The sequence below is a fragment of the Carassius gibelio genome, chromosome B23 (genome assembly GCF_023724105.1).
Source record: "Carassius gibelio isolate Cgi1373 ecotype wild population from Czech Republic chromosome B23, carGib1.2-hapl.c, whole genome shotgun sequence".
NCBI classification, from domain to species: domain Eukaryota; kingdom Metazoa; phylum Chordata; class Actinopteri; order Cypriniformes; family Cyprinidae; genus Carassius; species Carassius gibelio.
The window spans coordinates 17599278-17615357 of record NC_068418.1 but is presented as its reverse complement, the minus strand read 5'-3'; the positions used below and the strand labels follow the sequence as shown (position 1 = coordinate 17615357).

The following is a 16080-nucleotide window of genomic DNA, read 5'->3' as shown; positions in this document are numbered from 1 at the left end:
GTGAATTTCATTGCTTAAGAAAAAAAAGTATCAAATTAAGTAGCCTCTAGGATTGACTAGCATGACTTTTCATGGCTCAACTACCTAAGTTATCTTAATGCTTTATGATTTTTTTGTGTTTGGCCTGTGAAAATCGCTAAGCTAAAGCAATGTGTGTGTTTCAGAATGGTGGCGCATGTGAGGACTCTGCTGCCAGTCTCTACAAATGCAGTTGCCCAAGAGGATTCACAGGGAGCAACTGTCAGCATCACTCATCCTTGCACTGTCACACAGGTCAGCATTTATAAAATCAGGATCAGGTTTTGTAAACAACATGCTTGATTTACTTCTTTGTTCATTATTATTTTTGCCTGTGACTGCAACAGAGGCCTGTGGACCAGATGCCACCTGTATTAACCGACCCAATGGTTTGGGCTACGATTGCCGCTGTCACTTGGGCAAGTCTGGAACCAAATGCATGGATGGTAAAGCCCAATATCAAGTCATATTTTACATTTTCTAACTGTTTTAAGGTCAAAAGTGGTTCTCACTATCCCTCTTCATGACAATCCCAGGTACTCTGGTAACTACTCCATTGTTTGACGGAGATGAGTCTTATATTGCGTATCCTCCTCTTACAAATATTCATAACGACCTCCGGATTGAGATGGAGTTCAAGCCCATGGATTCAGAAGGGCTGATGTTCTTCAGCGGAGGCAAAAAGATGAAAGTGGAGGACTTTGTGACGTTGTCCATGGTGGACGGACATGTCGAGTTCCGATATGAACTTGGAACAGGTGAATGATCTGATTATCAAATCATGTGTTCTTTGCTAATTCTATAAAAAAAAATTGTGCATATGCATCATGGTCATTGAAAGAAACCAGTGTTATTTCACTGTTGTTGACATAATAATATAGTTTTTGTTTATATTTATTATTCTTTTTTTTTCATTTTCTTTTTTAAAATTTTAGTTTTAGTTAAAGTTTTGTTGTGTTTCTGTCATGTTTATGATTATTATTTGTTATTTATTTATTTTTTAATGTCTAAATATTTTTTTCAGTTTATTTTGTTTGTTTGTTTTTTTATGTTCAAGGTTTATTAAACAATTTTATTTTATTATACTTGATTTTTATTTGATTTCAGGTAATGCAAATGTTTATTATTTATTATTCAAATTTTAGTTCTAATTTTAGTTTACAATAATATCACAGAAAGGAAGGGCTTAACCTTCGGAAAATGATGATCATCACCCTCAAGAGCTCTTAATTAAATTAAAACTAAATATTGTATTAATATGAAATTGTTGATTTTTCTGTTCATCCGATGTAATGAATTTCGCATACATACTGTATCATGTATCATAATATAAATATATCATATGTTAATATAAAAGTAAAAGTAAATTATTGTTTTATTTTTATTAATCTTGTAGTTGTACAGTACAATAAAAAAAAATGTTGTGTCCCCTTTCCCACCTAAAAGGTATTGATTGACCTTTCAAAAAAAAAAAAAATTGACACCAAAATGAAAAGTACCTCCACACCCGAGTACAATGTAACCTTACAGATAGTGAAACCCGGAAGCGGTGTATAGTGGCTTGTTCTGTCCAAGCTACATATGCTTTTCCCCCATGTTCTCAGGTCAGGCAGTTCTGCGCAGTCAGGAGCCTGTGTCTCTGGATCAGTGGCATCGCGTGGTGGCGGAGCGCCTCAATAAGGACGGCTCCTTGAAGGTGGATCACGCACGAGAAATCACAAGATCGTCTCCAGGCAAGGCCCAGGGCCTTAATATCCACACACCCATGTATCTGGGAGGAGTGCCCAGCATGGACATCTTGCCCAAACCTGCCAATGTTAGCATGCTGTTTGATGGATGCATAGGAGAGGTGAGAATGGCCTTCACACTAAGTGTTGTGTTCATTACAGCCCACAGTCATGTTTTGATATTAAACATTTTCATATTGGCTTTGTTTTTTATTTACAGGTCTTCATCAATGGAAAGAAGCTGGATATATCATACAGCTTCACTGAAAGCAGAACCATCAGCCAGTGTACAGATGGCAGCCCATGTGACCGCAGGCCTTGTCTGCACGGAGGCACCTGTATGGCCAGTGCTGAGTACGAGTACCAGTGCCTCTGCACTGAAGGATATGACGGTAATCACTTAACCAACCTGTATTTGTATTTAATGTTGGTACTGATATTGACTATGGTGGTACTTGATACTGGAAAGAAATGGGTTCATCCATCCCTGTTTTTAAGGTCAAAGTGAAGTCTTTTAAAATCTTCTTCCATAAATCTGATTTCTAATAATTGTTGTTTAATCCAGATTTATTCCATATTTTCCATTTCTTGCTTGTTGTTTCTCAGGTGACCGTTGTGAAATAGTGAGGTCGAGCTGTCGAGACGCCTCTCAGTGTCAGAACGGTGGCAGCTGTGTGAATAGCCACTGTGTGTGTCCCGCCGGCTACACAGGCCGGCACTGTGAGAAAGGTTAGCTCGCAGCTGCTAGATGTTTAACACATTGTTTTGCAGAAATGTATGTGATTTTTGCCTTCTGCTAAGTGACTGCATTGATGCACCTACATATATTGTACATTTATTGTTATGTGTTTCTATATTGCACATTACTGTCAGCTCTTTCCACCCAAAGTCCACTTTATCTTTGAGGACATATTACAAGTAGAGAATTGTGCTAGTTATAATATTTCTCAATTTAGGTTTACTTTTGAAAGACACATGATTTAGTCTTGGGCAGAATAGAAGCTAATGTACATTTTCACTTTCATAAAAAAAAAAACATTCATCAAACAAATACAGTTAGATCCAAATAACTTTGAGCATAAATATGACATTTAAATATTAGTTTGGAAAATACACAGGTTTTAAACTAGCCTAATCTAAGTGTTCCTGTGGCTCAAGTGGTAGAGCATTGTGTTCACAGCGCAAGGTTGTGGGTTTGATTCCCAGGGAACACGTTAGGTAAAAACTGTTAGCCTGAATGCACTGTAAGTCACTTTGGATAAAAGTGTCTGCTAAATGCATAAATTTAATTTAATTTAATCTCTAGTACTAGTTATTTTTGTAAATTATATTTACTAATATATGATTTATTCATATTTTAATTTCGTTTGATTTTGAGTTTTTATTTAATATTAGTTTGTTTTAGAAGTTATTTGCTTTTGTCGTTTTATTAGTTTTTTTGTTTCTTTTTAGCTTTATTTCTATTTTAATTTTGTCTTCTTTTTTTACTTCAACTTATTTAATTTCACTCGAGTATTTAAGTATACATTAATTTATTTACTTCATCCAATATTTATATTTCATCTCAGGTTTTTTTCAATTGACAAAATTAGTTTTTAATAGTCCTATACATTTGTTTTACATTACTTAAAAAGTCATTTAACATCTATGGCGATAAACATACAGCTAACTAAAGCCAAGATGTGTGCAATGTGAATTTAAATTGCCTTATTATTCATACTGATAATATATTGGTCTCTTTAGGCACAGTTTGCCTCGTTTGTCATTTTACAGAATTCACATTCACTGTGGGAATAAAGGAATTTGTCAGTAGTTTCATAGCATTAAACTGAACCACAGCTGTAAGTGATTCATCATAAAGCACCATAGGGAAATAATTTGTCGGTTCTTCATAACATACTGTGGTGACACCAGTCAGGCTGCCTAACGTCATCCAGCAGTAGCGTGTTGGACACATGTGAATGAATCTCACCCCTGCAATCTCATGGCTATCCCACACACACAGGGCAGGAGTCCAGGTTCACCGAGGCGCTGTGGAATTTGGAGGGTAGTGGGGGAAATGGTATAGTATGACTACAGTATGCCTGACACGCTCGTCACTAACCAGGGGAGAGTGTCCTCCTCGGGGCCCATCTAACAGCACAAATAAAACAACCACAACAAACGGCCTCAATGAGGGGACAAAAGGAAGCCTGAAAGTGAATAATTTTAGGGGTCTGTTTACAGAGCTCTTATTACCAACATCAGAGCCAGTATCAAGCACATTTCTGATCAACAATGCTGATGAAGAAAATTATTTAAAAAATGCATTTTTCCCCAAAAAATTGAATTGTTGAAAAAAATCTTATTTAAATCATATTTATAAATTTGTCCAGATAAAAATAACTAAAAAGTTGTAAGAAGTAAAAAAAATAAAATAAAAAAAGACTTTCAGATAATTTATTTTTCATGTTTTGAGCATAAATATTTAAATGTAGTGGGGTTTGTCCTTTTAACTATTTGTCAGTAGAGTTATAGATTATTTGACAACATATTTGCTTAATATCTACATTATGCAGTTATGTAAATTAGTTTTAAGGATGTTCTGATATTTTAATAAAAATATTAAATATTAAGACAATTATTTTTCTAGCATATTTAAACTGCCATTCAAAAGTCTAAAAATTTTGAAGTCTTAGCTTTAAAAAAAAAATGCCTTAACAACATAATTGTAATAATATTTCCCAATATTTGTTTTAACTATTTTTGATCCAATAAATGCAGCCTTATTAAAAGAAAAAAAAGTCATAATATTTTACCAAACCATTGAAAAGTAGTTCATGTATATTAATGTATTTAATGCTGTAATTAATATCTAATATGTGCTTGATGTCCCTGAAAGTTTTCTTAAACAAAATAAAAAAATCCAACAGCTTAATGAATACTGTTGTCTTGTAAATAGATCCCTGAAATGTTGTGCTTTCAAAATGAATGGTGTCAGTCTGCACTCTGCACTCACTTGGTTACTTTGTCCTCTGTGAAGTTTTAAATGTAACGTTGAGGGGAATTCTGTGTCTTCTTCACGCTTAAAGTTTCTGGTAGTTTTTGTGGGTAATATTCAAATTATGACAGTTGCAAAGCTATGACAATTTCTTAAGGCCAACACACATAGAATTCCCCTTTAGCATCTCTTGCGGCGTCTTGTCTAGTCAACCTCTCGCTGCAGTTTCAATTTGTCATCTCTTTCTCATTAAATCCTTGTTTCTCTGTTGCGAAACCAACATCCTTTCCGCACTGTCACCTACAGCGACGTCTGTAAACAAAATGTCCTCACACTGTGAAAAAAACACGTTTATAGTTACTAACCACCGAATGTCCGTCATTTACACACTTGGGCCGACCAGACACGTGAGTTTACAGCAGAAACACTGAGCATGGAGTACTCCTTGGTAAGCACTCAGTTGCCTGAGGGTTCTCGGGTTATTACACGGTTCAAGGGAATGCTTTGTGAGGAATGCATATTGTTGTTCCCAATTGTGACTTACATTGCCAGCAGTGTGTATTTGCATTCATTTTCATTTATCTCATGAAGATAAATTAAAGCAACACTATGTAACGTTTTCTGTGTTCGAAATTTGCCAAATGTAGGCTATATAATGAGCGAGTAGGCTACATCATAAATTCATCTACCAAACCGCCTTTTTGTCTTCTTCCAATTCACTATGGTACATTTTTAATAAGTGGTTATTTTTGGACTATTGTAGTCTCTGTTCGGGTCGTCAGCGCTGCGGAGTAACACATACCTACGTGAATCGCCATAGTCATAAACTTTGAGAAGTAGCTCCGGTTAGAGTGTTCTTCCGCGGGATGCGTGCAGTTCTGTTTATTAACCGCTAGAGAGCCTAAATGTACATAGTGTTGCTTTAAATGTATGTTGGACTTTTTCTGATTTGCCCTTGATGATTGTACTTTGTTTTTCACAGAGAAGCCTGCTATTTAGAGTCCCGTATTTATAACTTAGAAAATAAATAGTAATTCATCAGATTACATGTGATTTAATATAGTCCGGGGGTCTGCTGTGTTCATTGACGGCTCATTCTGTTATCTGATGAAGATCCACATGGTGCTAGTAAAACACAGAGTTGGCATCTGGGATTAATTTTTTTTTGGGTTTCTCTTTTCCAGACTCTCCTATTGAATATTCTGCATATTTCCATGATAATGGATATTTGGCCCTTCCAAAGCCCATGTTCCCACGAAGGTGAGGGCCCTTCATATGTGAAACAGTTGATGAACTGTGTTTGTTTAACTGATGTAATTGTACAAATTGAGCTGTTTTTACCACAGAAAATCATTTTTGGGGTGTCTCTCAGCTTTTTTTGACTATTGATGGTTTGATTTGTTTCAGTGCTCCTGACTCTCCAGAGACCATTGAGTTAGAGATCAACACTGTCTCTAGAGACGGCCTCATCTTGTGGCAGGGAGTGGTATGTTTGCACACATGAGCCCTCTACTGGATCTCAGAACACATACACTCAGGGTCCAAAATTAATAACATTTACTTTAACTTAAAATAATTTAACTTTCATAAACTAAAATAAATATTTGGTATATGTATGTGTGTATATATGTACCTTAAAATAGTTGCAATTTAAGGAACCATTTCTTGATTGTTAATTTTGGACCCTGCATACTCTCACAGTCTGATACTGTATGTACAATGTGTTTTACATTTCATATTTGGCCTCATTTCACTAAACTGAGTAAAATGAGTTTGCTTGAAGCTGTTTTGGAATATGCTTTTGTCCCTCACCTCTAAAGCACATTTTAATGGCTGCATTGCATGTTTGCCTGGCTAACTCACCTTCATCCTCCTCAGGAGCCTGCAGGCGCTCTAAGCCTCCGTAAGAAGCATGCTAGTATAAAGGTATTGCCTCTTCACAAGCAGTCAGACATACAAATATGTCTGTTTTAGCATGGACGTGTCATTATCTCTGAATATATATACAAAGGAGCTATGAACTTTACAACACTTGCCCAGATAAACATTTAGAAAACAGCACTTACTGTATGTATACCTTTGATTTAGCGAATGCTTTTTCTCTACATCACTTACAGTACTCTAACTGCTGGCACAGGTCCTCAAGTTACACACAGTTATACATGAAATGCGAGTAAACAAATGAAATGTCACTGCGTTTATTGTTTGCATGTGTTAGTGTGATTTAAAAGATTGCTCTTTCTTTATGCCAGTGGTTCCCAACCCTGTTCCTGGAGCAAACTCCAAGCTAAATTCTGTTTCATGCTTAAATGTGCAGTGTCACAGGCTCCAGGAACAGGGTTGGAAACAACTGATTTATTACATAATAATTAGCCTTATGTTTGCATATTTATCACCTGCCTTCACACCTGTTCAATCAACATACATGTGTCTTTTTGTTTAGTTTTGTTGTACGGTCAACAATTTCTGAAGGTGTTTTTTTTTATTATAAAAACCATGTTTTGATTAACATATAGCTTCTGATATAACTTCTCCTGCAGTGGAGTGAAATTCAGCAGATTGTCGTGCATTTGATGAGTTTAAAACCCAACTATTGGGGTACTCTCTTACAGGTTTTTTTTTTCTGGACTGTTTAAAGTGTGCCTTTTGGTCATGTAATAACACATATTTTACAGAAGAGAAATGTTATTCGTAGCGATATCTTCAAAATACACTATGGTTTAAATGTTTGGCTCCAGAAGCCTGTGGCTTATATCCATATTCCCTCCCGATGACTCAGAGAGACTGACTTTAATATTTCCCTCAAAATGCTTTCCAGGAACTGGGAGGTCAAGGAAAGGGGAAGGACTTCATAAGTCTTGGTTTACAAAATGGACATCTTGTTTTCAGGTGAGTAATTGAGCACATTTTCATAGCTTAAGAGTCTAATGTGATGACAGTGTAATAACCTACTGTTTGAAATACACACAAGATCTCATGACTTTTGTTACTATGGTTCTTTGCTGCAGCCAGTATGTTTCAGTTTCTTACCGATCTAGATCAGTCCTTTGTAGCCGGTCATAACGCACTCTTGTTCCTCTGATAGTTACCAGCTGGGCAGTGGAGAGGCTCAGATTCTCTCCAGTGAGCCTGTCAACGATGGACAGTGGCACATGATCACTGCAGTCCGGTAATGCTCCTCACCTCTCCAAACTGTTATAGAAAGCATGACAGAAAGATAATAGTGTGAGCTTTTCTTTGTGTTGAACAGAACGGGTAAGCAGGGCTACCTCCAGATCGATGGAGGATCTGTCCAGCGTGGACAGTCGCAAGGCAAAAGCATCATGGTGAACACCAAGGGCAACATATACCTGGGTGCGTATAACATTACAGTGGTCTTCATTTACTTGTATTGATCAGGTAGTTGTTTCACTCTTAACATTCATGAAGTTACGTAGACTATGTAGAGTTGTTCTGAAAAAAAGGTTTTTTAAATAAATTATATAAATAAATAATCATTCTAAATAAAACACTACTGTTTGGGTCAGTAAGATTTTTCTTTTTTGGAAGAGATTATTACTTTTATTCAGCAAGAATGCATTACATTTATCAAAAGTGAAAGACATTTAAGGTCATGTTTTATTCTTTCTATTTATCAAAGAATCCTGATTTTTTTAAATGAATTTCTACAAAAATATTAAGCAGCATGATTGTTTTGAAAATTGATACCAATAAGAAATATTAGTTAAGCACCAAATCAGAATATTTGAATGATTGCTGATGGGTCATGTGACACTGAAGACCTGTGAACATAAGAGATTTCTTTAAAAAACATTTTAAAATCTTACTGACCCAAAACATTTCAACAGTTTTTCAGTATTTTGTTCTTGGCCAGCTTGGTGCATAAAAAATTATTATAAAATTATATTTTCAAATATTCTCTCTTAAGAGGGCATTGATGAATGTGAAACTCTAAATTAATGGCAAAAAGAATTTTCATTCACATGTTTTTCTTAAACGTATCCTAACATGAAAAAATAAAAAATTACATTAAAGGCTTCAGGTTTTTAAATGTATAAGACATCTGCTAAACATAGAGCAACCAAACTTTGTACAGTTTTTCATACTTGATTTATTCACACAACCATGTGCCTACAGTTGTGAAACCCTTTTACAGATGACACACAGAAATGGCTTTTTCGTGTAAAAGAAAATGATAATACAGTTGGTATTTTGGACTGTAGGTGGAGCTCCAGACATGAAAGCATTGACCGGTGGGAAGTACTCATCAGGTATCACAGGCTGCGTGAAGAATCTCTCTCTGATGAACGCTCGACCCGGAGAACAGCCAGCGCGACCTATCGACCTGCAGGTCCACGCAGAGGAGGGCATCAACGTGGAGCGCTGCTTAACATAGACGCAGTCCTAAAACACTAGCAGAGACTACAGAAAAATACCCCTCATTCACATTCTCACGAGACGCTTACAGGACAAACTACAGTCACACTTTAAGAGACACACACTGACACGTGTTTCTTGGTGCTTCACCGCATCCCAAAAATCACACACGAAAGGATTTTTCTCTCTGTGCTGCGTTAAACCAAAAAAAACGAGAAAGAAAAATTGATGCTATTAACAAGTTTTCATCTATTCAGTGTTTTATGCTCAATGAAGGACTTATTAACACAGAAGCTCAGTTTACATGCTCCGAACAGTAGCTTTTTAGCCATGAGAAAAAGATGACAAAAAAAGGTTTTAAAAATGAACGTGATGAGCCTTCTACGGTGGGTCAGATCCTTTGAAATCGGAGAGGTTTTTACAGCACTGAATTTTTATTTATAAGCATATTAATCTATATATATTATATTTGTGGGGGGAAATGCAAGCTAACAATAACCTGCTCATTTGTTTTCCTAGCAGTGATTCTAGGCTCTAATAATGCGTGTCTGAGGTTTAGTGCCCGAGCTGTGTTAATACTTGAAGACTCCGCTGCCTTCTTTTATTCTGTTTGAGGGCCGGTGGGGGCGAGCATGATTAGATACCATAAGGAACGGCTCTCTGTGGGGTCACAGCACAGAAGACATCAAGAAGCATCTCAGGTGAAGAATGTTGCTTAGAAAAAAATAATTGGGAGATCGTATATATATATGGTGTCAACTGCATATATTTGAAATGACATGCCTTCCATGCTTGGAAACATTGCTGTGTCTGGTAATATAAAAAAAAACATGGTGCTAAATTCAGACATGACAAAGGCAACAAAACAAGCACATATTCATAGTTCCAGTTTCTTGTCATTTTTGCTTCTCCGAATGGGTTGTAAGAAATAAATCCGCAGCTTTACAATAAAATCAAACACTGTTTACTGAGTACAGTCACTCAAGCCAAAGTATTGAGACTGAAGTTCATTTTAGATTAAAAAAGTGGATGTGTTATCTCTAAATAGTGACATATTTTGACATTCTGTCGTGTTTTTGTTTGATGACAGAATTAGAATGATTCAAATCCTCATAGGGGATGACAGATGTTACAGAAAATCACACTGCAGCAGTTTTAAATGTTTCGAAAGTCTTTTTATTTTTACAGTCTTATCTATTTCTCACTGTTTTGCTGTTAACAACCACGCTGACATATTATTTTTGCATGATCGATTTGTATTGAGGTGTCTTTCCATTACATTCATATTCTTTAGGAGTCTTACAGAGTACATTGAACAAAAGAGGTCCTCCGGAGGGTTAATGGAGATCTTGAGACATCTACAGCAAACCATGCAGGTTCATTATCTCAGTCAGAATGTACAGGAAGAGATTCTTTCTGCTTGTTCTCATTGCATAGAGAAATGAATGTGAGAAGAGACAGAATAGTGGAAATACTGCCTAGTGAAACCCTTCTTTTATTAGTGCTGTGACTTGGAGCTCTAATGAACATGCTCGCCCACATGGGCCAGACAGGGGTCAAAGGTCACTTTGGCCCCCTTGTGTCTTTTTCACTGTTTTATATGACTGAGGCTTGTCTGTTAATTTTCTTTTAAAAAAGGAGCATTACTGCTTAATTAAAGTTGCTTTACTTTTATTATTATTGTTTGATTCTGTCTTTTGTCATCATTGATTTCTGAGTCTGAAATGGCTTTAAAGCATGATCACACATGCTTGTGTGTTTTCTTGCTGATTTGTAATGTTTCATACACTTACTGCACCACTCAATCTGTGCTTTTGTGTTTGAATTTTGATATTGAGATCAAAGATTGCCAAGGAATCCAGTTCTGTCTTAATAGTATACAATAATTTCCCACAAGCTACATGACGTGGGAGTTCAGTGTTTGGAAGGCTGGAAAAAAGCCTTTTAAAAGTGGATTTTCATGTCTTTTCAACCATAGGGTTTTATTTTTTGAAAGATGAGTAAAAAGTTTCTAATGTTAACATTTCTCTGACGTTATTTATTGAGGCTCATTGTTCTTGCTAAAAAAACTAATTTTTTAAATTAAGGTTGCATAGGGTTGAAAATATATGGTAAATTTCCAGAAACTTACAAAAAAATATATATATATCCTGGAAAGTTTCTGGAATGTCTCTGGAAACTTTCCTCCTTTTTGCAACCCTGGTTGTAATACATTAAATGAAACACTCACACCACACAAATCCTTCTTATTCGGCTATAAACTTTAAATATTATGTTGAAGCATCAAGTTAGGGTTCCAGTGTTCTGTTTTGATATAGAAACAAACTCATTTAAAACGTACTTAAATTATGCTTGTTTTATTTACCAGTTTTAAACCTCTGGCTTGGCTGTTTAGACTTCCAGATGGTTCTGAGTCTGCTAAAAGCTCCTCTTGCTTTGGTTCTGTTGCGAGAGCCATTGACAATACCAAGATACACGAAACCATTCATATCCTGGACTGACTCCTCAATGGTAACTAGGTCTGAGACGGGAGCATTGATCCAGCTGTCCTGTGTCTTCTGCTCCTTTATGTGAAGCATATCTGCTCAGCCTGTCTGGGTTTTTTCTCCTCACTGAACATGGGTTCCTAATTGTCGCAGTTGACAGCCTTTATGAGTGAGTCACTGAACATTCACTCAAACCGAAGAGTTTAAGTACATTTAAGAACGAAATGAGTAACTCTGTGAGTGATGCTTCAGATCATTCACTCCAGATGATTTGTTCATTCAGGAATAGAAAATTGTGTTACCACCGTCACTTGCTGTTGTTCTGTTGGTCTGAACATCCACAAACCTGCTGATTGGGCTTTTCCATACAATAATGCTAATGGTGAAATTAAATGTCAGGTTTGAGAAAAAGATAAGAAATCATGGCAAAGCAGTTTTCCATGATTTACCCAGACTTGTTTCTGTTTTAGTTTGACAGCACAATCCTGCGCTTTCAAAAAGCATAATTGCTAACAATGTAATATTGATAATTAATATCTTAATTGTAAGAACAGCTGCTGTGTTATGTAGTTACATTTTGTTATTAGTTTTTGAAAGAGTGCATAATCTGCATATTCATGTTCATCTGTTTATGAGCTGCACATGGAATTTCACAGCAATTAATATGCTTTTTGAAATAAAACAATGTAGATTGATTGAACCTGACGAAAAGCTACATGTTGGGCTGTTTCTGCACTCTGTTTTGAGAAACCTTTAAGATTGTGAGGAATCGTAAAGATGCACTGCAGTGCAAAAGAGGCAAGTCATACTGTATCAACTCTAGAGGAGATTATAACAATGACAGTAGATCTTTGAAATACACAAAATATTGAATAAAGAATTTAAACAAATGATTAACCAGACAGGAATGTGACTTGAAAGTATACTGGCATCATCTATATAAAATGGGACAATTTAAGAATACATTTGTTCTGTAATTTAACTGTGCAACATATACTGCAATGAATTTTAAACTGTATAATATATAAAAAAGAACACTAATGCTACCTGTTGTTAGTGGGGATCTCAATGAATGAGAAAGTGTGCTTGGTGGTTTGCTGGTGTTTTGGAAGAATGTGTTTATTTAAAACATATATGGAGTGTTTTGATAGTTTTAGTGCATTTTGAATGTGAAATTAACAGCTGTGAGAAATGGGTCCTAGTGGTTGTATAAAATGAAAAGCTTGATTGCTTTTTATCCTGTGACCTGGTTTATTGCATAAAGTGGACTGCAGGATTAAAATCGCAGTGTTTTCTTATTTACAGTACAGACCAAAAGTTTGGACACACCTTCTGATTCAAAGAGTTTTCTTTATTTTCATGACTATGAAAATTGTAGATTCACACTGAAGGCATCAAAACTATGAATTAACACGTGGAATTATATACATAACAAAAAAGTGTGAAACAACTGAATATGTCATATTGTAGGTTCTTCAAAGTAGCCACCTTTTGCTTTGATTACTGCTTTGCACACTCTTGGCATTCTCTTGATGAGCTTCAAGAGGTCATCACCTGAAATGGTCTTCCAACAGTCTTGAAGGAGTTCCCCGAGAGATGCTTAGCACTTGTTGGCCCTTTTGTCTTCTGTCTGCGGTCCAGCTCACCCCTAAACCATCTCGACTGGGTTCAGGTCCGGTGACTCTGGAGGCCAGGTCATTATTATAATTTTTTCCCATAATCTTTATATTTCCAGACACTATAATGATATCTGTCTAGACACAAGAAGAATGAAGAGCAAGGTATGTCACTTCTTTTTCATCTATGTTATATTATGTTATATTATATTATTTTGTATTGTATTATTCATTCCAAGGTATTTGCAACCTGGGCAGTTCTAGCTATAAGTAAGTTTAATTATGAAACGTGATGCTGGTAAAAGTAATTAAAACTGATATTTTTATAAAAGAAAAAAAATTCTCTCCATGTCTGTCATTATTTACAGGTACATTCACCTCACTCTCCACTCAGAGTAGGTGTGAATTTTGTGATACTTTTGACACACTAGCGTTTTAAGAATATGAAAATGTTTAAGAAAATGTTTGGTTAGTTAATTACTTGTGTTTTGGCTGTTCTGCACAATCTGATGACAAAAGGCCAACCAGCATCTCAAACAGGAAACATCTTTCAAGTGTGAGGTTTTTTACACTTGCTTCTGCTAATATTTTGATCCAAGAAACAAAGAATCCTAAAGTTTTACAGTTTATGTAAAGGTGATTTTGTCTGTTTTTCGAAAGATATACTCCGACAAGTGGATGTGCTTGTGTAAATGCAAACCAAGTAAGAAGGAAATGTGCTGATTATAAGGTGCGCTTCACCTGCCCAGAGGAATGGTGTTCAAGTGAGTGACACTTACAAACAAAACTGCATCTGATTATGAAAATCTGACTGAAATACTTGCACTTGAGTTACTGAAGACTATCATTAAGTTGTCTAAACTTCTTGTTCACCTTCATTTAAATAAAGTTGTGGGTGCATGTATATAAAAATAATTGGGGAGGGGTTTCTACAATGGAAATCAATGTGATCTTTTGTTGGTCTTGTATGAGTTTAGGATGTTTACTCAGCTGGTGGTCTTCTGTTAGGATGTAGGACACGCTGGTTTGATCGAGATGACCCCAGCAGACTAGGAGACATCGAGATGCTGCCATTAATCCTGGTAAGATATCCACTACAGACATGCACCAAGCCCATCGCCATTGAGGCCGAAACTGTTGGTCGAACCACTGTACTGCCGACTGAAAACTATTTTCTAGTGTACGACTAACAGTGACGTATACGTATACAGATGGATTTTTTTTTAATGTAATTTTGTAATGATTAATAGCCACCTGCTCTCATTCTGCAGATCTGATGCACTACAGGACATTGAATGTGTGAATGATCAGCAGGGTGGAAGGATCTGTGAGGTCTAAAAGGTCTGATACACATGTTTGTGCAGGAGCCACCTTATCTCGGGCCTCAGAAATGAGACTGCAAAACATGACTGACGACAAATATTACGCTTTTGTGATACTAAACTTTCAGCATGAGCTTAGATAGCCATGTAAGATTAAATGGAATAAAATAAAATAAACATATGCTTGCATTACCTTTTCTAGTTCATTGTGTGGCTGTGTTGTGAAAAGCTTGGTAAAAACATTGGAGTGAACTGAACAATTTAACAAAAGAATCTATTCCCGTGACGATCCCTGCATATCAACAAACTTGAAGGGCAGACTAAATAATTTATATTGGCTTGCTGTAGTACAATTAAAATACATCCAATTAATTAATTGAAAATATTGTGACTATAGGCAAACAGAAAACAATTTACAACTTGCAGTTAAGTACAACATTATTTCTGAAAACGGAGAAGATTTATTATGGGAATGTATGCATAAAGATTGTACTCATATATCATAACACTTTCTTTATTAATGTTACTGTAGAGTTGTACAGTTTTGATGGATTTGTGGTAATTTAAATGTATTTGCCTCTGTGTAATTATATAAAAAAAGCAACATTTTATATAAAATTGACTTTAAAGAATATTTACATTTCTCATTTTCATTCATGGAGATAACAATGTGCCATGGTGTAGTGCAGTGGTTCCCAACCCTGGTCCTGGAAAAGTCCCAACACTACATGCTTTTGATGTCTCTCTTATCTGGAATACACATTTGAGTTCTTGACTCTTGGAGCAAGGGTGTCAGATGCAGTTCCTGGAGGATTCCCATTCTCCTGCAGAGTTTAGCCCTGACTGTAATTAAACACATGAACCAGTTAATTAAGATGTACAGGAACACCAGGCAGGTGTTTTGGAACTAGTTGGAGCTACACTCCACAGGGCAGTGCAGTCTGACACACGTCTTTAATCTTAACTAATGAGCTGAATCAGGAGGGCTTGATTTGGGGAGACCTAAAATGTTGGAGTGTTGGAGGGTCTCCAGGATCAGGGTCAGGAATCAGTAGTTAATTGGAAGTTTGCTGCACTCTACTGGAAAATAAACCCTTTTAAATGTAAAATAACATGACATTTGAACTACAGCCACTAGATGGCTGCAGAAGATAACTCAATAGCCTACGTTTTCATTTATACATTATAAAATCATTATTATAACAATAAACAATTCGTATTTTGTGCAGTTACGCCACATTATTACAGTCAGACCTGAACATGTGTTATATGTGTGTTTTTGCCTTTGTTCTTCATCGTGCATGTGCTATAGTGTCACCCTTCATTTTGGTGTGTTCTGCAACGTAGCTGAATGTTATCTGACAAATTCTGTGACAGAGAGCAGTTTTTATACTCCCACATTCATTTATATGAATGGAATGTCCTCACAATGATAGGTGTTCCAGTGTGTGTGTGTGTGTGTGTGAGAGAGAGCAAAATTGTTCTGTATTGTCGATGTGTTTTAATGTTCCCTCTTTAATTTTTCTGTGTATTGATCCTGTGGCTCGGTGGTGG

At 36.1% G+C, this 16080-nt stretch overlaps 1 protein-coding gene across 27 annotated transcripts in view; it reads left to right on the top strand.

Annotated features, from left to right (window-relative positions):
- hspg2 (heparan sulfate proteoglycan 2) overlaps nt 1-10776 on the top strand; it is a 102837-nt gene extending 92061 nt beyond the window's left edge. For 17 of the 27 annotated variants that reach the window (XM_052595025.1, XM_052595016.1, XM_052595019.1 and 14 more), the window contains 14 exons: nt 165-273; nt 366-464; nt 555-776; nt 1623-1867; nt 1966-2137; nt 2352-2474; nt 3751-3807; nt 5910-5985; nt 6133-6211; nt 6604-6651; nt 7544-7614; nt 7811-7894; nt 7976-8079; nt 8949-10776. In XM_052595025.1, the coding sequence (XP_052450985.1) occupies nt 165-273; nt 366-464; nt 555-776; nt 1623-1867; nt 1966-2137; nt 2352-2474; nt 3751-3807; nt 5910-5985; nt 6133-6211; nt 6604-6651; nt 7544-7614; nt 7811-7894; nt 7976-8079; nt 8949-9121 (1662 nt within the window). In that variant the 3' untranslated portion in view covers nt 9122-10776. The remainder of the gene's footprint in view (nt 1-164; nt 274-365; nt 465-554; nt 777-1622; nt 1868-1965; nt 2138-2351; nt 2475-3750; nt 3808-5909; nt 5986-6132; nt 6212-6603; nt 6652-7543; nt 7615-7810; nt 7895-7975; nt 8080-8948) is intronic. The other 10 variants (XM_052595038.1, XM_052595037.1, XM_052595028.1 and 7 more) reach the window with 3 other exon arrangements.
- The last annotated feature ends 5304 nt before the right edge of the window (nt 10777-16080 follow it).